This window comes from Oxyura jamaicensis, chromosome 5 (genome assembly GCF_011077185.1).
Source record: "Oxyura jamaicensis isolate SHBP4307 breed ruddy duck chromosome 5, BPBGC_Ojam_1.0, whole genome shotgun sequence".
NCBI lineage: Eukaryota > Metazoa > Chordata > Aves > Anseriformes > Anatidae > Oxyura > Oxyura jamaicensis.
The window spans coordinates 58,159,312-58,181,973 of record NC_048897.1 but is presented as its reverse complement, the minus strand read 5'-3'; the positions used below and the strand labels follow the sequence as shown (position 1 = coordinate 58,181,973).

The 22,662-nt window shown below is 45.0% G+C and overlaps 1 protein-coding gene and 1 long non-coding RNA gene across 2 annotated transcripts in view; one reads left to right on the top strand and one right to left on the bottom strand.

The window, feature by feature from the left end:
* The first annotated feature begins 64 nt into the window (after positions 1 to 64).
* Positions 65 to 22,662, top strand: part of BBOX1 (gamma-butyrobetaine hydroxylase 1) — a 37,739-nt gene continuing 15,141 nt past the window's right edge. Inside the window, exons 1-3 of the mRNA XM_035328341.1 lie at positions 65 to 115; positions 5,518 to 5,908; positions 7,531 to 7,645. Of these exons, the coding sequence (XP_035184232.1) occupies positions 5,552 to 5,908; positions 7,531 to 7,645 (472 nt within the window). The 5' untranslated portion in view covers positions 65 to 115; positions 5,518 to 5,551. The remainder of the gene's footprint in view (positions 116 to 5,517; positions 5,909 to 7,530; positions 7,646 to 22,662) is intronic.
* LOC118168166 lies at positions 14,686 to 15,926 on the bottom strand. Its single transcript, XR_004751398.1, has 2 exons — positions 15,767 to 15,926; positions 14,686 to 15,519 (listed from the first exon to the last, which is right to left on the bottom strand). It is a non-coding gene; the product is annotated as an uncharacterized LOC118168166 (long non-coding RNA).

Below are 22,662 nucleotides of genomic sequence, written 5' to 3'. Positions count from 1 at the left end.
GGGGGGGGCCGGGCTGTTTCGTGCCGCCGAGGGGGAGCTCGGGGGCCGCCGCGTGAGCGGGGGCGGCCGCTCTGAGGTGAGGGGACCCCTCCCGGCGGCGTCCGTAATTGTGCAGGTACAGCTACCGAGCGTGGTCGGTGGTTCCTGCAGACGGGCGAGGGGGCGGTATCAGCAGGGGGAGGCTTGAGGAAGGCTGAAGGAGGGGGGTCTGGGGAGAGACAGCGACGAGTGTTAGTTGGGGAAGGCTGGAAGCGTGGCCTCCAGGTGGTGGTGCTCACCTCCCGTCCTAATGGCCCGGCAGCAAGCAGGCTGCCCCTCGGCGTGGTGCTGGGGTGGGCAAGCAGATACCGAGCACTGGGAGCAGGAAAACCTCGGGCCTGGGGCTGTGTGCCGTGGGACAGCGGGACCCCTAAAAGCTCTTGGTAGCATTTGTTTTAAGCTATGAACATCTGATGAATGGTAACTGAGAGCGGAGTGGCGTACGGTGCCTCCGAGGGTCATGCAGATCGTAGCCGCAGGGAGCTGGGGTGCGGAGAACTTGCGTTGCTTTTTTCTGAGTTATTTGCTTTTCAATTTGACTGTGGTTATGAGCATCCTGATAACAACTTTAGGCAAACCAGTGAGTTCTGCTTCTCATTTAGTACAGAATGCAATTTCGAGTATAAAATAGCACCACATGGGTAAGCGTCTGCCTGTAAAGTTGGAGGGGAAAGGGGATGAAAACTCCTGGGACTCTTGCTTGTAATTTAGCCTGCATTAGTCTGAGATTAGCATCCTATTTTATTGTTGGAGGGAAAAAAAAAAAAAAAAAAAAAAAAAAAGGAAAAACCTAAAAACCTTTAAACAATTGTCAATAAATTGAAAAACTCCACTGAACTTGTTAGCAGAATCCATATGCTATGTGACTGAATCCAGGAAGCACGTTCAATAGCCTGTTAGAATATGAGATGTGTTTTTCCCTTCTCTGCAGTGGCCTGGCACCAGGCATTTGGATTTGTTTTTCTTTACCAGCAGCTCCCTGCGTGTCTTAGACTCCAAGGTTTTTAAGACCTAAAGTAGCATTTCTCTAGCGTTTAGGACTGTGTCTTAGTTATTAGGAAAACAGGAGTGTAACCCCATCGTTACAGCTGTGCCAGTCACTGCTCAGTGGTCGAAACTGTCACAGCTCAGTGACACCGTTTGTACGTACAGCTGTCAGCGAAGCAGCACTGTCTTTGTGTCAGTGAGTGGGAAGGCAGCAGGTAGCTTTTATTTGTAAGTGAATGATAGCGGGGTTTTCTGAAGGCTTCACTGGGAGCAGTTCTGAGTTCTTTACCGCCCTGTGGAGGACTCCCCTTAGTGTCCTATATGCGCTCAGTGTCAAGATGAACCACCTAGGAACAGCACGCGGTTTGCAGACACATCCCTGCAGTCCGTGGATGCCTCTCCTTGCAGCGCACTGGAAATAGGTAGAGCCAGCAGGCTGGGCTGTGTTGTTCCTGTGGCAGCTAGGGCCTTGCCGGTGCTGTTTTGGAAGAATATTTTGCCCCAGCTCCACACACTGTGTCACTCGTTGCTCTGGGAGGGAGGCAGGGCTGTCATTCTGGCCAGAGCTGGGAGCTGTCCTCCTGCCCTGGCAGGCCGGGAGCAGCAGCTGAGCAAGCAGACCCATGGAGCAAGCGAGGGCAAGGGGGCACGGAGCACCAGGGTGAGTGGTGACAACGTCGTGACAAACCCCGGGTGGCTGGGAACTGCTTCACATCCAGAGTGGTCTGGTGAAGGCATGCCAGCTTGCTGCTGTGTACAGCTCGGCCCAGGATGCTCTAGCACCCCACTGATGCTAACAGTAAAAATAAAATAAAAAAACTGCTGAGGGGGGAATATTTTTCTGAGAAACAGCATATGGGACAAAAAACTAGACTTGCAGATCTATTTAATTTGTGTGTCTGAGAATAAAAACATCTAGAGGGCTGTAGCAGATACTTTTAATCATTGTCATCTGGGTTTTCATTTTAATAATGACACCATGATATGACTAACTCGAGGAAAACAATAAACAGCCTTTTTATTGTTACAAGGTTTCTCTCGGTAGGTGGTTAACCCGAACGATTGCTTTACAATGAAGACAGAAACAGAAGTTGTAATGCAAACAGCGTTGTATATTTTAAAAGTGAATGCTTAACTTCACCACAAGGGAAATCTTCTGCTATAATAGTTTGCATGGCTTCCTCTTGCATACCTACCAACCTGACTAACACTGGATCCAAAGGGACAGATTCTCTCCTAATTAACAGCCATGTCATTTAGGTGCAAGTCTACTCACTTCAGTAAATAGACATCATAAACAAAAAATCTGAATAGGCTTGGAGTCGTGGGGCACAGTAAGAGTAGACAGAATAGGTCTGCATATTAAAAAAGCCACATACTGTGATTTTTATTAATCCCGCAAAGCGTGCGGTGGAATTGTTTCCTACCCTAAGCATATCGAAGGCTTCTGCTGCAGTCTGTGAAAGAGATCCTCCCCTCTCTCTGGGGTGCAGAGGCTGGCTATTCAGCGTCTGGCTGTTAGGACTGGAAGCATTTCAAGAGAGCACTTTGTGGTTCACAATAGGTTAGACCTCCGATGCCAAAACCTGACGTCGCTTGGAACGGGGGTGCCACGGACAGCAGCGGGGGCTTGCTCTGCGTGGCAGTAAAGTTTGGGGCTGCTTCCACCCACGATTCTCCCAGCAGTGTTGTGCATAGTGAGTTGTACGCAGAAACAGCGGTCTGGGGGCAGGAGCACCAGCTCATCATAAAATTACCACCATGAATTATCTTGCTGAGTGTGAACACGGGCAGCGTAGCATCCACGTCAGAGCTAACTGCTGGGGCTCTTGTAGCTGGTGGAGAGAAGTAAGAGTTCGGTTCGTCTCATCCTGAAGCAGCTTTCTGCAAAGGTCAGGTGAATTGTGACCTAATTGTGGCTGTTAGTTATGGGTGTTGCAGATGGTGCCTGTGATGTTCGGGTGTAGGTGACTGGTACATGTCTGAGGTGAGGCAAGATGACCACCACCATGCCAGGCTTCTCACATCTAAGCAAAGCTGGAAATTCCCCTTTGGCTTACAGCCTTCCCCACTGTAACGTAAGTTATGTGTAACTTCCAGAAGACTTGTTTACTTACCTATTTATTTTTAATCTAGAAACTGTGTCTGGCAGGATTGGTTGCATCTGATTTTTCAGGTTGACCTTTGTTCCAAAGCATTCACGAAAACTTCCTGTCACCGACTTAGAAGAAATTCTGCTTGGGATAGGTTTTGTGTGGCTGAGTTACCCATTACCGTGTGAACAAATACCTGTTAAGCAACACCTGTGACAGGAAGACAGCAAACTCACCTTAATTTCTTGTCATAAAAAATACTCTGACGTGGTTTTCTATTACCAGCGGTACTACGAGGGGCCTCTTAGGAGCACGTTTGGATTTCTTACCTGAATGGTAAAATACGAGAAGCCTGGACACCCTTCAAATCTGCCAGACTTCAAATAGGACTGGAGACGTGGTGATGAACGTTCCCTGAAGGGCGTTCAGAAATTAAAGGCTTAATTACTTTTCACATTAAGACTCTAATGATGAAAGTGATTTAACAGGTTGTGAAGTTAAACAATAAGTATGCGAGTAATACTTAAGTCATTTGGCGAGCCACGTTAATTAAAATGAGAAAATTGTGCACGAAAGTTTATCCGAACAACTGGCTGGCCTGATGTACCAAGTGTCTGAAACACATTACAGGCAAAGCACACAACGAACTATTTAGGTGGATGTTAGCTTTTGGGGGATTCAGGTGACTTTGTGCGCAGAGGGGCAAGTATCGACAGCCTCGGAGTTGCCTCAGCAAGGAGGCAGTGGTTTTGTGGCTTGTGCTCCTGCATCTAAATGGTCCAGATTCCACCTAAATGGTATGTTGGTTAATTAGGCGTGCCTTTGGTTCTGATCCGTTGTCATCAAATAAAAAAAAAATGCACTGCCTTGAACAGAAGTACCGTGTAACCAGTACAGGTGCAGCAGCAGTTTGCAATATCTTAAGGTGGCGGTGTTATTACTTGCTTGGAAAGCAGCTCTTCTGAAGTTTCGGTATATTGGAAACGTTCATTGTTCCAGTACTTGTCTTTTGTTTCAAAGAGATTAGAATAAGTATCCAATTGCTGTGTGTTAAAAAACCTAAAGCGTACCGTGTCTTGGCAGTCATACATAATGAAACTTTGTGCGAGACATTTCGGTAGGAAACTGCAGCCGGTCGCCCGGTGTAAATATTTTTACAGTCAACAGGAAAATTGCTGCAGTTGAATAGTGCTTTGAAATTAAGGTGGAGATGTATGTCTATGTATTTACATATATATGTGCGTGTGTGTGTGCGTATAAAAGGAAAGATACGTCTGGGTAGGAACCCACTTTTGGGTGAAAGAGATTTGAGTTTGTGCGCACAAAGCTGTTCCTCGGGCTGAACTGCAGGTGAAAGCTGGTAAGTAGTGGGTTCTGACGGGACTGCTATGCCCAGACAAAAGAAAGCAGAAATTGATATTCTGCTTTGCTGTACTCAATCAAATGAACTAAAAACAAAAGGAGACCCTGGGGCCCTATACAGCGTAATTCTAACTTACAGAGAGCAAAGGAAAAAAATCAAAACCCTTCTGACAACTTCTGTAGGTTTTAGTGTGTCAAAATACTGACGCTAATGAGGTTTTCCCTGTGCAAAGACAAGTGGGGAGGCTTTGGTCCTGACAGGGCATCAATATTTTGCCCTCTGAGTGGAAGAACAAAAACAACAGAAAAAGACACTGAGCACATTGGAAATAAACACACAAGCTTCGAAATGATTGAACAGTCTATTAAAAACAAATGTGATGTTATATTGATCTGAGGGGAGGCCAAGTGCTTTTCCAAATAAGAAAAACATTTGATCAGAACTTCTCTTTAATTTAAGGTTTGGATGCATCATCTTTCTTCGGTGCAGCATACAGCTAACTTAAAATATTCAATTGGCTTTAAATAATCCAGTGTACGTATAGAAAGCAGGCTGGCTGTGCAAGGAGAAATGAGCCCTTGCAGAACTCTGTCGTAGCTCAAGTCGTATTTCCAAAGCTGTTCCCTGCAGGGAAATGGATGCAGCGTTCTGTTTTCCATAGTGTTGAGAGCAGGAATTAAGGTACGTGCGCTTCAAAGCCTTAGCTTGCCAGCACGATTGGTAGCAGCACCTACGTTTGATTAGTGGAGCTCATCTCAAGGTGTCTTTTATGAAGAGACAATTTACGCAGTAAGTATTGAACCGAGTGCAGGAACAAAAGATGAGCAAGGTGGCGAATTGAACTGAAGCTCTGCTAATCCCAGGGCTTTCTGAATAGACGGGTCGGAATGCACAGAGGGTGCCTCAAAAAAACAGAAACAGGATGATGAATGTTCCTAAGTGTTGAGGTAGAAGACGGGTGGGATGAGCCATCTTAACATGCTCTTTCTTTACATTTACGCCTTCGGTAACAACCTGCTCTTCCCTGTGCTGTAGGAGCTCTCCGTCTGGCGGTGCCGTGGAGGCCACGATGTGGAGGCTGGCGGCTCACGTCCTGCAGGGGACCAAAGTCCACACCGTGCTCCAGGGCAGGCGTGTGCTCGCCGCGGCCACCCCACTGCCGTGCCACCGGCGGGGGACAGCGCGAGGGGCCCACACCAGCAACATGAGCACGGCGATACACAAGGTGGAGGCTCCGGACGCGGAGCACCTTGTCCGCGTGCATTGGGAGGACGGGAGCGAGAGCCGCTACCCATGCGTCTGGCTGAGGGACAACTGCCAGTGCCCCGACTGCTTCCTGAGCTCGGCCAAGGCGCGCAGGCTGCTCTTCGAGGACCTCGACGTTGACATCGTGGCGAAGGAAGTCACTCTGACAGACAGAAAAAAGGTACTCGAAGGAGCACTGATTGTTCTTCTAGGGAAACTCCTTTAACGACACTCGTTAGTCTGCAAGTTGGAGATAACCCCAGGGTGTGCTGTAACTGTAATTCATTTATCCATGATCAATAGCGTGGATTTGCACAGCTTTTAGGAATAACCCGAGGATCTAACGGGAGTAATTTGGGCAAGTTGGGTCTTCCAAGTGTATATGAAACTACTTCATAAATGTGACGCTTCGGTCACAGAAACAGTTTCCAGAACATAATTGTTCTTTTTCAAATGTTTCCTCATTCAGATGTTGAAAAGAAAATGTAGGCATTCCCCACACTTCTAATTTTGCCTTAACATCTGTCTTTTTTCTCTTTATTCTGTAAGAGACTTGCAAATTAGAAAAAACAAGTGGGAAAGTGACGATAATCCTAATTCATAACAAAGGTATCAGTGTATTAGCTGATGCCTGATCTTCCAATGTGGGAAAGACTTCATTTTAGAGCAAACACTCAAACTGAAGTTGAACCCAATATTCAGTGCTGGCCTAGTGTCTGTATCTGTGTCTATCTGTCTATGTTAACGTTTGGTCGTGGAAAAGAGAGGTTATTGGGCAAGAGGGGAGAGGAACTGCCCTTGCTGTAAATTTCAGTCTTTCCTGACATATGCAAATATGTCATTTACAAGCCGTGAATAGCCCCCTTGATGTGCAAACTCACTTCCTTCATTTTGCAGTTAAAGACTTTTAAAACACGTTAAAGACAGAGCCATCAGCTCTGTAACAGCCAGGGCAGGACGTGGCTCATCTGCAAGACAAGGTGCTGTGTTTATTTAGGCTCCCAAGTTGATGGTTCGTTACCAAAAGTAACGCTGTGTAAATTCAACCTTTGAATGAGCAAATGTACTGTGATAGGAGAGGGATTGCCTGCTTCTGTATACACTCAGGAACTGCAAGCACAGCACTAATCGTAAACTAATGCTGGTGTTTTACCATAACGTGAACGGCCAGAATTTTGTGAAATGGGGATCAAAGCCCACACAGCAGATGAGAGAATTCCATGGGTTGTGTGTGCTGCACTGAGCTCTTTGGTTCATGGCAAGCAAAGCTTTACACTTGCTTTCCTCTTTTTTTCAGGAATTGAAAAAAAAAATACATTTATTTGAAAGGGGGAAAACGTGTTGAAACTAGGGAAATTATTTGTCCCCTATCATTTTTTTGCATGCGTCGGTCTTGTCCTTTCCATGTTTTGACAGCTGTCAGTGTTCTGGAAGATATTTTTGCTCTCTTCTGAGTTGTTGATAAAGCGCTTTCCCCAGCGGTGTGTGCCAGCTTCTGTGATTCCCCACTTTCTGCTAAGCAAAGCACACAGAGTGACAGCAGCCCGCACAAAATAGCAAATTAGGTCATGTGCTTACGTGAAAATAACCATCTATAAATGGTATCAGAATTTGGATGGTGTTCAGATTGGGACTTCATTAATTGTTTGCAGTTACACCGCAAGGAAGCCTTAGCTGTGATATTACTGATTGAAATATTGCAATATTTGTAATTTCTAAGGTTGGAGTTCTTAGTTGTTTTTTTGTTTGTTCTACATGGTGGATTTTTTTTTTTCTAAAATGACCTTTCTTTTATTTTATAAGGTATCTATTACATGGCCCGATGAACACACAAGCGAATATGAAGCTGAGTGGTTGAAAAAACGATGCTTCTCTGAAGCAGCCAGAGCAGAAATGCGAGAAGATCTGTTTTTACCAGGTAGGAGTTCAAACCGCATCTGTGACACAAGTTTCAAATGCAGGCGGTCTGACGCTGTCAGCCCCGTCTAGAGGGTCCTTGCGTGAGGACCAAGTCCACGCAGCTGAAGCAAGCACAGCTACTCTTGGGAACGTTTTTTGCCCTTTCCTCTCTTCTAACCTCTGGACTGAGGGCCAGGAGCAGCCACTCGTGACTGCTGTGTCCTGGGTCAGTTGCAGGGAGAGCAGTGTTCAGCTACTTGGTCTGTGTTTACTTTCCTAAAAGCCACTTCCTTTCAGATAGTTTTTGGAGGTGTTAAAATGAGGCTTGTGCAGCACCATTGATCAGTGGTAAAGCACATGTCAGTGCTCTTCAAATTATTTAAAGCTTTATTTTTAGAAAAAAAATCTTTAGAATTGCAAGGGAGTTATAACTGAAATATTTTTCTCTTTCCATGGCCTTCTGTTAAAAAGTAACCATGTAGCATACCAGTGTCTTGTGCTGAAGTTCAGGCTGTGTTTGCTCTGTGTCTGATTCTTCCTGCGGTAGTTGACCGTCCTTTGGAAAAGAAACATTTTGTGCAACTGGCAGTGAAACGTTGGCAATACAAGCAATGGTTACCCACGACACATCATTCACCCTTCTGAGGGAATGATTATAAAGTCACCAGGTTTGCCATGATGCACATGATCATTTCTTCTTTCTTTGGCAATCTTTCACGCTGTAAGCATTAAATGTGTGAAAACTTGCAAGGTTTTTGCAGTTGCCCTTAACAGTGTTCCTGTGAGTTCTGCTGTTGCAGAAAGCTGTGGATCAGTATTCAGAGCTAAGACTGTTTCCATTAAAATAGGGTATTATCTTAGTAAAAGAAAGTCGAGGCAGGCTGATGGTGTGAAATTCAGATCCAGCTATTGGTTTCGTCAGAGCTCAGCAAAAGGAAAGTCTGAGGTTGGTTTATGCTTCTTTTTTTGCTGATTTTTTTTTTCTTCTAATAAGGAAAGGAGAAGGATTTTTTTGTTTTGTTTTCTTTTCTGAAAGATTATAAATGGGAAAGCATAAGGCCCTAAGTATCACCCACTTCTGAGTTTTGTTTGGCACTTAGGGACAACCCAAGGGGGCATTATCTTTCCCAATTTCTGCTGATCAAATCTTCCTTACCCCCTTAGCACCCATTTTCCTAAACAAAACCAAGTTATTTAGATTCAGCCTTTTACATCTAGCTTAAAACTTCAGTTGATGAGTAGTATTTCCATTCATTTCAGTGGATCGTGTAACAGATGTTGGGTAGTTCAGAATGGAACCTTTTTCCTCTGGTTATTGATACAAACGTATATGTCTACTTTTGCCTTGGCAAGAACTACACTGTTTACTCTTTAGGAGGCTTGGGCACGTTCCCAGAATGAACACAATGAAGATGCAAACCTCATATAGGGAAACCACATTTGATTTCTCAGCTAGTGAGAACTTGTATTTGGAAAAATGAAGATGCTGTGGAAGTTAACAAGATGCTTTATAGCCTTTGGGGGGATCAATGCAAATCGATTGTTGCTCTAGTTAATGTAGAGGAATGGTTAGCTGACAGAGGTCACGTAGACATAAGTCAGCTAGACCACCATGAGCTGAACAAGTATCGTACACAGCTTGTGTGAACCAATCAGCGACTAGGACAGACTGCCCTTGGCAGTCAGGGAAAGTACCTACTTGGGGAGTATAGTCGAAAGAATTAGGGAGTAACTGATAAAATAAGTAAATGAGAGAACCAATCATGAGCTTTACTTTTGTAATATGCATGAGCTAATTATATGTAAGAAATATAAGGCGACTGAGCTATCTAATAAATCGAAGCTTGCTGATCACTCATATTGAGTGCTCTTGTCTTCCTTCCGTCGACAAATGGCGCCGAGCAGGAACCCTGCTGGGGTTGAACCTGCGAGCCACGGTCGACGGAATACGGGAGCCGGTCCTGCATCGCAGCCCAGGAGGTGGAAGGGATGCGAATACTCGGTCCCCGCACCCGGGAGCACCTATAGAGGGTCCCGCCGGCCACACGTCGCCGAAGTCTTGCAAAGGCTGCAACAGGGCGCACTAACGAATAGAGGTATGGAAAGACAAGCGACGTATGGTTTGCTCAAATGCTTTTTAGAAAAGCGGAGCACCCTGGGGATAGATTGTAGAAAAGAGCTACCAGGATTACTAACATATGGGGTAGCTAAGGGTTGTTTTATCAATCCTGATACAGTGTTTGAGCAGGCGGAATGGCGAAAGTTCGGAGATACATTGTTCGATGAGGTTATCAGTGAAAACAAAACAGCAAAGAAGCTGATGAAAGCTTGGAGAGCAGTTACTAATGCTTTGGCAGTGCATCAGGCTGAACAGCAAGCTGCTGCCGCTGCTTCTGAGCGGCTCGGTGGATCGGGAAGAACTAGTAATTTTAATTCTAGCCAGGGAAAGATGGAAGAAAGTAATGATTACCCATTACCGCCGTCAGTAAGGACTATAACTCTACCTCAGGGGGCCACGGGGCAGTGGGAGCCGTCACGCCCTTCGGGGCCGGAGGAGCTCACACTCCCGTCACCCCCAATAGCACCAGCACTACCTCCTTGTGGGGAGGATAGCAGGACAGAGAATAACAAACTAGGAATGAGGAATATCAATCCGTTTAGGGAGAGCATTCGAGACAGACAGGAGGTGTGGAGGAAAATAGCCGACAAGGCTTTAAGAGAGGGAGAGCCCGGAGTAGCAGCGCAGCTAGTACAGGAGGCTTTCCTGGTAGTGTATTCGCCACCTGATGCCCAAGGGAATATTAATGTTAATATAGTAAATTTAGATTGGAAGTTACTAACTCAGCTGCGATCTACAGTAAATGAGTCAGGACTGAAGGGCGAGCCGACAAGACAAATGTTAGATTATGTTTGGGGAACTAATATACTGCTTCCTGGGGATATACGTAGTATAATGAAGTTAATTCTGACTCAGCATCAACTACTCTTGTTTAATGCGTATTGGCAGGCTGCGTGCCAGGAAGCAGTAGCGGTAATAAGGGCTCCTGGGGATCCTCTGCACGGGGTGACATTAGACGAATTGATGGGTATCGGACTGTATTTTAGGCCAGAGGCGCAGGCGCTAATGGGGCCCGATAAGGCAAAAGAGTCAATGAGACTGGCCAGAAGGGCATTAGATCAAATAAAGGAACCAGGGGGAGTTCCTTCTTACATGGGAATTAAGCAGGGGAGAGATGAGCCGTTTGGGCTGTTTATTGACCGCGTAGCAAATGCTATACAAGCGGCTGGAGTGCCTGATTATCTCAAAGGTATGATATTAAAACAATGTGCGATCCAAAATTGCAACCCCCCCACTCGTAGCATATTAGCTACATTACCAGGGACATGGACAATTGAGGAAGGATTAGAAAGATTGGCTCAGGTACCAGTAGGACCACAGGCTATGCTCGTAGAGGCTGTGAAACAATTAGGAGATAGTATGAGAGAACATGTCCAGGCTATGAAGGATTACACTCAGGCTACGCAGAGCCAGGTCCTTGCAGCTCTTGCTCCTTTGCAAGCCGCCGGTTCACGCTCCAGTGGCCGAGGACCGCCCCGCCTTCGATGCTTTCGCTGTGGCAGCTGGGGACACATGAGGCGAAAATGCAAAGTTGCCTCGGTGTGGTGCCCGAAATGCCGATCGGACACTCATAATGAAACGGCATGTCGGCACAGCACGTCGGGAAACGGCCAGAACAGCGGGAAGAGCCGCCCCGCGATGACACAAAATGCGGCCGTCTGTGCAGCAGTACCAGCAACAGCTCCGAGCACGAACCCATTTCTCTCCGACCCGCCACAAGAGGGAGCCTCGGACTTGACTTGGCAACCGCAGTAGATTGTACTATAATAGATACAAGGCCTGTTTGCATCGCTACAGGGATGAAAGGGCCAATTTGCATTAATGGACAGGCCGTGGGAGCGCTGCTCATTGGCCGATCGTCAGCAACGATGCTGGGACTTCAAGTATTGATAGGACTTATTGATAAAGACTATCAGGGAGACATTCAAATAATGGCCCACACATTATTTCCACCAATGTTCATTCCTAAAGGAACTAAGATAGCACAGCTAGTTCCGCTACCACATCTCGCTGAGACCCTGTTACCAATGTGGGAGCAGCCGCGTGGACAAGGAGCATTTGGTTCTACGGGAAATCTGGCTTTACTAACTGTGGGATTACGGCAGAGGCCACGGAAGGAGGTGTTGGCACAATACGGACAAGAAGTGATATGGCTTGATGCCTTGTTAGATACGGGAGCTGATGTGTCTATAATAAGCACAGCAAGGTGGCCACAGAATTGGCCAACCTCGGAATCCGGTGCCACTGTGGCTAGAGTGGGAGGAATGATGTTTGCTCACCGTTCACCACTCTTGAGTTGGTTAATTGGGGACAAAACAGTGAGATGCTGTGTCTCTATTATACCGCTGCCTGATGGAGTACAAGCAATAATAGGGCGAGATATACTCGCTCAAATGGGAATGGTCCTTACCTTGGATCGCCCTTTATAGACATGGCCATTGCCTGGACTTTCCCAATCCCACTTCGATGGAAAACTGACAATCCTGTGTGGGTAGAGCAATGGCCACTAAAAAGAGAAAGTCTGATACACGCGCACGAACTAGTAAAGGAGCGGTATCAACAAGGACATTTAAGGTTATCCACAAGTCCGTGGAATACACCTATTTTTGTAATAAAAAGTTAATGCCCAGACAAATTAGTTTAGATCTCTGGCTAAGTTTATTAGCAAAGGTATCAATAACTGTAATTTCAGGGATCCAGCTATGTAATGCTTCTTTTTTCCCTCCATTACGAAGCCTTAACTGGATATGATTTGGCTTCTCTCACACACGTTTACACCGTGCTCACTCTCAGGACCTAAATACAATGCTTGTTTTGGAGGCCACTTCTCCCCTCCGCTGCTGCTGTTCTCTAGCGGAGCAGTCCAGATAAAATAAACACTAATAATACTTCTTGTTCTTTGGGCAATGCTTTGCAAATTCTATTTTCCATGGTAGATCTGAGTAAATATGTTTATGGAAGTTGCACTAAGTAAGGGCCTGCATTAACTTTGGCTTTGTGCTGTAGTGTCATTCTGCTCTTTCTCAGATTCCCAGAAAAGATCTGGCGTGTTATAATGGATTGCTTCTTCCAGCATTTCTCAGGTTTCGTTTGCACAGAAGGCTGACGTTAAAAAGGATGAGAATTTGCTTGTTGGCTGTTCGAGACCTGTTTCTCATTGTGTATCAGGATAAGTTTAGAATCAGCTTCCTTCTGGTCAGTGCAGTTACACCACTGCAAATTAAATGCTCTTAAAGTAGCTAATCATATCCCAGCAGCATAGCGTTACAGATGACATGAAATGCCAGCCCTGCATACTGGTTCAGCAAATACGACAGCAAGCTCACCAGACTGCTGGACTGCTGTAGTTAGAGGTTAACCTTCACTGCTGACACTATCACAGCTGTGGCTTTTTTCTTTTCTTTTCTTTTTGGAAGTGGTTATTTGCATTTCATGTTGCTTTTATGATGATTTTTTGTTGCAATTTCTTTCTCAAGAAATGAGATGTCAAACGTGTCAAACCAGAAAGAAGAGTAGGTTGTACGTTCACTGCATGATGGAAGTGACTATAATAACTCCACGGCAGTATGTCAGGAGCACCCTTTTAGAAACAGTGCCAGACCTCATCAGTGCGGTATGCAAAGTCCGCTGTGTGTGTACACTGAGGCTCTTTTCAGCCTGGCCTAGGTTAAAACCTAGGTTAGGTTAAAGGCCTCAGACATGGTCCTTTAAAATGTGATGGTGTAATACTGAAAATATATCTGATTCCACTGAAGTTTGAATCAGGATATTAATGCTATCATTGGTGTTTTCAGTTTTTCTATGGGGCCCTGATAGATGACTTCTTAAAGAAGTTAAAATGTTTGCTTTTTTAGTAAAAGAGTTTGTTCATTTCAATATATCCCATAGTAATAATTAACGAGAACTGCCCCTGTGAGCTGGGCTGCCGGATGCGTGTGCTGTGTGACTGTATTGGGCTGACATGGCAAGGTGCAGTACAGCAGAAATGCGGGTGTCCCACAGCAAACACTGAAATGCCCATTGAGACAAAATGTCTGAGAGCAGTAGGTTAAAAGTCAGGAAAGTTTCTTAAAAGCAGTAAAAAGCTTTAAAAGGCAAAAACTCCTGATAAAGTTTGTTCACTCATGCTTATGTCACCTTCCATCTCCTGAAGCAGTGGTTTCCAGAGTGCCACTGCTCCTTTTTTTCCCCTCATTTGTGTGACAGTTGTGACTGCTGAACTGCTGGAGCACGCTGACACCGGCAGTCAAAGCCAGAGGATGCAGACTCCAGCTCTGTGCTTTGTTTTTCAGTCCCTGTTTATTTTGCCATGTGGCTCATAACAGTGCAACCTTCCAGAATTTTAATTTCAGTGTTTCAGCTGGTTATTAGTTGCGATTTGTGGCTTTGGCAGTTTCAGAGCTGTAATTGCTAGCAGAGTTAAGTCGCGCACTTTGAGAAGCACAAATACAGCAGCTTGCAGGCAAGCTCGTGCACTGCAGGCATCCTCACTGCCCGTGGCTGCAGTGCTACCTAAATGCAGACGTGTATACGTACAGTCCTCTAGCTCATATGCATGTGTCGGTGGTGCCTGCGCTCATCAGACACGTATACAATACGTTTTCTGAAATGGTGATGTCTTCTTTCCCAAAAGATTTGTATTTTTTGCAGATGGTGGCAATTGTGCCAGGGAAATCTTTTTTTTTTTTTTTTTTTTTTTTTTTTTTTTTTTTCCCCTGTCATTTAGTTTCACTGCAGATCAGTTCCAATAACTATTTTGCATGTCTTTCTTCTCTGGGAAAAAGGCAAAACTTTCTGATGAAGCTTTTTCTAAAAGTAACCATCCTTTCCTGGAAACTCTCAGACCAGTTATTTCTGAGACACATTTTCAACAGGGATGTAAAATTATTGTCTTTTGAGAAAGGTTGTTAGAAACAGATGTCTACTAGGTTTTTTTTTTTCCCATTTATGTAAAAGAGAATATTTTTGAGTGCATTATACCACATGACTCCAAGTAATTACCCGTGTTTGATTTTTTTTTTCCTTTAGTATCCATTACTGTGGGTCTAAAACAGAAGGGAAAATAACGCTGACTAAATTCAATAGTTTTAATCTGAAAAAAAATCCAGATTTTCCAATCCATTCACTTTTAGAGTGCTATATACTTAAAATACATTTATTTATATAGTTTTACCAAGTATATGGATGAAAAATGACATTCTCTTCCATTTATTCCCCGATAAAAGATTCTAAGCTTGCCAATTAATACTTTCTGTAGCACAACTTAAATGCTGAATAATTAATTCCAAGTGTTTGTTGATGAGCGCACGCTGTCTGCAGAAATTGGGCAAAGGCCATCTTCTTCTCATTTTGTGCAGACTTCCGATGTAGCGTCTTTCTGTGGCTAACCTGGCATGATCAAGAAATGGCATGTATTTCTTTTTTTTTTTTTCCCCAAAATTATTATTCTGAAGTTGGAAGATGTGGTAACTGCTTCTTTCAAAAGCAGGTCATTCTTTGAAAAGCACCTAGATCTGGCTTTTTATTAATCGCAACGCAATTGCTCAATGAAGACGTGAAATAATTCTACCAGACCTTTGTTTTTATCCCTTGGGAATCATCCAGCTACGCAGAGATTTTTAATAGGACAACTGCATCTGTGCTGTGCAGGTGAGAACTGAGGCTGTCCAAACGCTAATGACTCGCTGCTATCTTTCTTGCTCTCTCAGGTTTTAGAGCTTATGTTCTTAAATTTCTGCTGGAGTACAATGGAAACTGTATTAACTATGGTTACACTGTGGAAAAAACGGTGCTATACTGACACGAGAAAATAATGAGGAACATGAGCAGGATCAGTTACCACCAGGAAATACTGGCAAAGAGCTCAGTCCTCGCTTAGTGCAGCTTTCTGATAGATTCTCAAGCTGTTGGGGGGGGTTGTGGATAAAAATGGGAATCATCTTCATGTTGTTCAGTGTATGGGAGAATAACATTTTCTGTGAGCACACGATTTTTCTTTTTAATATTGTTAAGTGGAAGAACACGAATATCTTAGCATCACAGGACCTTTTTTAGTTTTATTATGTATGCTTTCCTGTCCCTTGCCCAAAGAACTGGGAACCTGCTAATCTGTCAAATTGTAAATATTGGACAGCGTTAACATTTTTGTATGGGGCTGAGGAGAAGGAAATCTTCATACATACTGCTGCTTTTAGTGTTGACTTGTCTCTCCCCTCCTCCTGCTGAAATTACTAGTGTTGTACTTGGTGGTCCCTGGGACCCATCAGGTAAGGAAGTCCTTCATTGTTTTTCAGGCATATATGCCTCATTTAAAAGTAGCTTGTGCCTGTGTCAGACATAAATGATGGAAATTAGACCCAAGATCCAAGGGCTATTGCAGCTACCACAAGGGTTAGAACTAGCACCAATATATTCGAGGTAAACCCTATGGTATCTCTGGGGAAAAAATAAAAATTAGTAGTATATAAAGAGTAAAGATTAAAAAGGCTGTACAAAACTGTACGCTAAAAGTCACATGAAAGCTGCCATATGACCTACTCTTTTCAATTCATTCGATGTACCTGATAAAAAACAATCACCTGGCAGTCAGCTCTAGAAAGCCGATGTGACTGTCAGCCAATTTCCCCTTGGCTAACAGTAAATGCATTTATTAGGCACACTGCCTCGAGCTGATATTTAAATCATGCACGTTTCTCCCTATTTTCTGTGGCTTCATTGCTGTAAATGAATCACTTTATTTTAGTGTGGCTCTAAAAACTTTTTCCGCTTGCCTCTGTTGATGGAGATGATTCCTGTCTAATATTTTGAAAGGTTTGGGCAGTGCTGTGGAGGCATTGGTTTGCTGTATGCTCTAAATAAGCAAGTTTGTTCTTGGGTAGGGAAATAACCACCTGCCTGGGGTTGGTGCTGCTCGCGGACCGAGTACTGCCTGCGCTGGCAGACTGGCTTGAGATCAGGGCAGCCCAAAGGGAGACCTCGCCTGCCTCAGGGATGAAGTAGCCCTTCTGCTCCATTTAACGGAGTAAGGCTTCCGCAGCAAGGCACCAGCATGGGGCACTGGCCGTCAGGGAAGGCTGCAAAGACAGCGCGCTGTTTGGAAAGCTCTGTAAATGCTCAGGGCTCCAGAGACATCTAAGAAATCAAGGACTGCAGAGAGAGAGAGGAGTGAAAGAACCGTTTGTTTTCCGTGTTCGCGGTGGGTACGTCAGTGTACTACATGTGTGCGTTTAAGAAAATGTTTTCAGAATAGGTAAAAAATTGAGTTCAGACAAACTATTAACGGTTTCAAATTAAATGGAAGATTTTAAGTGAGGGCATAATTTTTATAGCAATAACTTTACGAGCTGCACTGGATTTATAGATGTATTTTTGTCCTGGATACCAGCTGCTGCTGCATTCCATACATTTCCCAAGGATTAGTAAAAACTTGGAGCTGTACACAATGCATTTTCAGCTTTTGGCATATTTACCACAGTGTCATTACACAGTACAGTGGGAAATGTCAGGGGGAAAGGTTACTCCTGCAGTAGCTCAAAGACTAAGCTCTTGGCTGCAATAATATGCCACTGAAGGGCTGGGAACTTGGAGCCTTTCTTTTCTGAAACATGAGGTAGGATTTATAACATGCGCTGTGTAAGCATTCATGTACCAGGCTGCACCTTTTAAAAAGAAAAACAATAAGCCACTGAGGATGCTGGCTGCACTTGTCACTGGAAGTGAATTCATTTGAGAGACCTGGAACTTGGAGGACAGAGTTGGTAGCCTTGCCAAGGCAGGATTTGACTAAATTTACCACTTTAAAACTATTTTTTTTAAATTTATTTTAAATACAAAGTAGATAAAAATAAAAAAATTAAAAGCCTAAGAAGCAATTTTACTTGAACCATCTCTCAGTTTTGGTAGCTGCCTGTAGGGTATCAGTGAACAGTTCTGTCTCCTGGAAATTTTGCAGCTTCCACGCCCGAGCCGTGCTGTGGAGGTTAAACATCTGTCTGACAGCTTTGAGTCCCAAATGCAGCGTGGAGTCTGGGAAAGGATAAACCACCAAGGACAGTACCTTGGTGGGATGCACATGGCTGATTTGCTGTGCGGGTTATTTACAAGAGCACTTTGTGTTTAGCTTTGGTCTCCCTCCGCTCCGTAGAGTTGGAGATGGGAGGCCAGGCGAGCGCCTCCACTGCAGGGGTGTGGTGGGGAGGAAGAGCAGACGAGTTGTTGCTCCTTGAGTGTTGCTCCTGCAGCTTAGCTATAAGGCTTGGCAGGTGTGGTATACCGAAATCAAGGGCGGTCCTGGACAGGTATACTGAGTAAGTACTGTCACGCACTGCCACACCATGCCATGGAACACCTAGCAAGCACGGTGACTGCTGAGAATTGGAACAGGAGAACTCTGCAGTGTGTGTTCTCAGAGAAGCCTGGAGCACTTGGAGCTGCAGTTAAATTCCAGGCTCCATGTGTGTTTTCCACGGTGGGGAAAAAATCTATTGGTATATTCCGTGAAATAATAATGTCCCTTAAGGAAGATTAGGGAAAGATTTATTAGCAAGACCAGGAAGGAAAAGTTGCAAGTTTGCACGTGGTTGTTTTTACCTGCACCAACACCGAAACTTAAATCTGTCTTTCAAAGGATGTTCTGGGCGGTTCACACAGCATAGCTACAGCTATTTTAATTTTATAACCTTTAATAGAGAAAAAGGAAAACATTTATATTTTATTTTTTTCCCCAACCTTTCAAATGTGTGAAAGGATGTATATTGACTTAAACACACCGGAGCAGTGAGGAGACAGCCAGGGAGCGGTCTCACTAAGGAATTTAATGAGGTGAGATTCTGTGTCTCCTCAAGGATTGCACTTTCTTCATTTTGTGAACATGTTGTGAAATTCAGCAGCTTGTCAGTCATACCACAGCTTCTCTGAAACACAGGTTAGGCTATAAAAGGTGGTCTATGCGAGTGGCTTATGTTGGGGTACGTGTGTTGTGTTTTTTGGACTGCCTCTAACTAGCTGAGCCAGAGGAGTAAGGAATACTTGTGGCTGGAAACTTGCAGACTTTGCAACTACTGAAAATGTAACTCCGTAGTGTTGGGATTCGCTTTTTTATGGGCACGTGGCACTTTGTGCTTGCTACCTGTATCTAGAGAGAGAGAGATTTATTTATTTTTTTTTTAAAAAAAAAGCCTTTTACATTTCTTTAAAGTGCAGCGTGTCCCTCAGCACCAGGCGAAAGCTGCTGCTCGGAGTGCGCAGCAGGTGCTTGCAGCCCTGGGAGCAAGGAGGGATGGAAGTGATGCAGTCTCCTTTTTTCAAATGCTTTTGGTCTCCTCTCTGGCGTGTCATCTTTACAACTGATGATTGGACAGCTTAACTGAATATTAGCTAAAATACCAAGTGAGCTGGGTGTGATTTCAAGAAGACGAGGATGTTAAACAAACAGCTCCTGACGGCAGCAGAGCCAGGCCGGCCGGCCGAAATAAGAGCAGAGAGCAGCGCGCTGGTCGGGGCGGCGTGCAGCGGTTCCAGTGCCATGCGTGCTTGCTGCCCAGTGATAAAATGATTTTTTCCCTCTTGCATGAGAAGCGAATGCAGACAGCGCAGAGGCAGCAGCAGCACGGAGCAGCCCAGAGGTCCATCTAGCGGCGTGCAGGAGGGAAGGTGGTGCAGCACAGGGGAGCTCTGCACCGGGGGCTCTCGGGTTCAGCACCTTCTGCTCTGCCCACGCTAAGCCAGGTAGCTCAGGTGACTGGCACTGGTCCCCGGGCAGAGTGCTTTCACCCCAGAGATGCACAGCGATGCAAGATTTCATTGCTCACGTCTCAGCACAAGAGCAGTGCAGACGGCTGCTGCTCAGAGGGGAGAAAGGGAGACGAGTTTGCAGTCTGGTTGTGCAGTTAGAAGAGCCTCGGTGTCTTCAGGGGCTGTGTGTCCCTTTGTCCCTTTTCTCAAAAACAGGCAGAAAATACGCTTTTTCGCTCAATTTTGTTCTCTGAAAGGGCTGTCACTTTTGATTGATTGTTCTCCCTGTAAGCTCAATATAAGAAAAACTTCAGCATAAAAAGAGATCTGCCCAAAAGGTGGTATTTTGCTGGCTGTAAGCAATTGAAAACAGTTTACAGCAGAAAAGGAGATTTCTGAGGAAATCTCGGTACCCCTTACTATTAACCAGTCTTTCAATGTTGCAGCTGTGGATATGTACAGTGTGTCTGCAGGTTACCATGAATACGCATAGATGGGTAAATACACAGGAGAAAACAGTCGCCTATGATGCTTTCTAGCAAGGCCATTCGATAGGAGTTACACCTTGGCCTAAGATTTATTTACTCTAGCACACCTGTCGTCATCTCAGATTTAATCTAACGATGTTTACAAACTCGATTTCTGTCAGTACAACCAAGACTGTGGCAGCTCGCTTTCAGGTGTGCGGGCAACCATTTCACGTGGCTTTAATCCTGTCCTGGTTTAAACTCTAAATAAATAAGCAAACAAAAGACCAGGATGGGTTCAGCGGCCCACACCGAGCGGTGCAGTAGCACATTGTTCTCTGCAGTCACTCCTATCGTGGAAGAACGTCGCCAGTAGCTGTAAAGTAGGAAATGTGATGCACAGTTGTGGATCTCAGTGCCCTGTGCCAGTAGCACAGACAAATTAAATTAAAGTTAACTGCATTAACGACAGCCAGGCTCCAGAAAGTGTCCTGGTGAGAAGCCGCGCTTTGGGCTCCGTGATTCATTTCCTGCCTTTTCCCTTTCTGTCGACGTTGCCATTCCCTTGAGTTCTTGGCCAAATGCACTGGAGTCATTAAAATTTAGGTGCTATCTATTTCAGTTTTGTCTAGCAAAATTGGTCCTGGCAGGAATAGTCTGAGAAAAAAATAAATAAATAAATAAATAAATAATTATTTTAACAAAGTGATCTTGGCGTAAGAATATTGAGGGCAAGTCAAGACAGTCAGAGAGTTTAGTGGTTCTTGTGTGTTTTTGTCTGCACTAATGAGCTGCTACAGTACTGCCTGCTGTTGAAGAAAATGAATTTGATCTTGCAGATGTCTATGAAAATCTTAAAATACACTTGGCTAGCCAAATTTGACTGGTTTCAACAGAGTGGCAAATGGCCTAAAAAGTGAACAACTTTCCAAATTTGACATTTGAAATAATGAAAACATTAAAACTTCTCAGCTAAGCCAATGCAGGAATTTTGGCAGGGCCACACTGCTTATTTTTCACTGGTCCATTGGTTTTCGGACTGTTGTTGTTGTTGTGGAAGCTCTCCCAAAATATTTCAGGCAGGTATTGCCATGGAAGCCCTCAGCTGAAATGGCTGAAGTTAACCAAAGTTAGAGCAAGTGAACGCCGCTGAGAGAAGCATGCGGTGGCTGCAGAGACAGAGCCCTCCACCAGCAGTGCTTTGTGTGGGGAAGGGTTCAGGGGCACGAGTAAGGGAAACTGAAAACACTGCCCCTGGTCATTATGCCATCTTCCTCAGAGCTCTGCCAGAACTTCACATTGGAAAGCGTCTCAGCCTAACGTGTTCTGTATGTCTCCTCCTTTGCACAATGCACAGCTCTTATTAAAAAATATTGCAAACCTGGCTGTAATATTTTTTATCCTGGTACACACACAGCTTTTGAGCACTCATGGTCTTCTTTCCATCAGAGCAGATGGTGTTATTTTCCGTAAAGAAAACCGTGGCTGATGCTGGCGGTGTTCAGCAATGCTGCTCTGTGACCTATGGGTGGAAGTCCAGCAAGTCAAACACCACCCTGGTGTTTCTGTGTATGTTCACCTTGCATTTTTCTGGTGAAGAAGCCACGGGAAGTTCTCTTCAGGGCACATGAGAGGGCTCCTGCAGTGACCAGAAGGGTGGCCATCTGAGTCTCGGGTACAAAGCTTGTGAAGCGTTCAGTCAGGGGAAGGACCGGAGCTCCCTGGTGGCCACGGGACAGCAGCATCTCCCTGGAGAGCTGGGGCTGTGTGCTTCGGTCACGCAGGCTGCAAGTCCTGCTCGTTCCTGTGGCGCAGCTGCCAGCTTTCGGGTCTGGTGGTGAGCTCCGTGCAGTGAAGCAGGCTTCATTCCTTGTATTAAGCAGCAAGAAAATATTAAATGGTAAATCAGTGTGAGCAACAGCAGCATGCCGAGGGAGACGGCATCAGAAAACAAAATCGAGAAGGAGGCATTATCAGCATTGGGATGTTCTGGAGAAAATAATTAAAATTATATACCTCATTATATATTATGTGCAGGGAAAAAGCACAACAGAAATACAACTCCAGCACAAGGTTATGAATAATTTGAATAACTATTTTCTACTCATGTCTTAAAAAAAACTGTTTTTATATCCATCAGCCACTGGGAATTCTACAAGTAAAAGAGTAGAAAATAAATTGTTGAATTTCAAATATAAGCTCTTCAAAATTGGCCATTCTTGGGAACGGACACACGTGCTGAGGTGCAGAAAGACTGAATAATTTGCTCGAGCTTAACCTGGGAATGAATAATATTTCACATGAGAAAAAGATAAAGTTTTTTCTGACTGTGTTTTGACTAGGTGTGAGCGACAAATAGCACAACAGCGGCACAGATCCCAAAAGAACCCAGACTGGGGAGGCAGAATTGACAGCCCCGGGAGCTGCTGGGGTGCCCTGCGTCAAGTGGAGCAGCCAGAGCAGGGGAACGGGGAGCGCTGTGGGGCGATGCAGGCACAGAGTCAGAGACTGATCGGCACTGCCCCGAAACGGTGGGGATTGGGGGCTGCAAGCAGTCACCCCAGGGCTCCCGAAAGTCTGCAGTTTGACCTCAGCTGACCCCGGGGCTCCCAAAAATCGGCAAGTTTGACCTCGAGTAACCCCGGGGGCTAATCGGTTGACCTCAGGTGACCCCCGGGGCTCCCCAAAATCGGCAAGTTTGACCTCGAGTAACCCCGG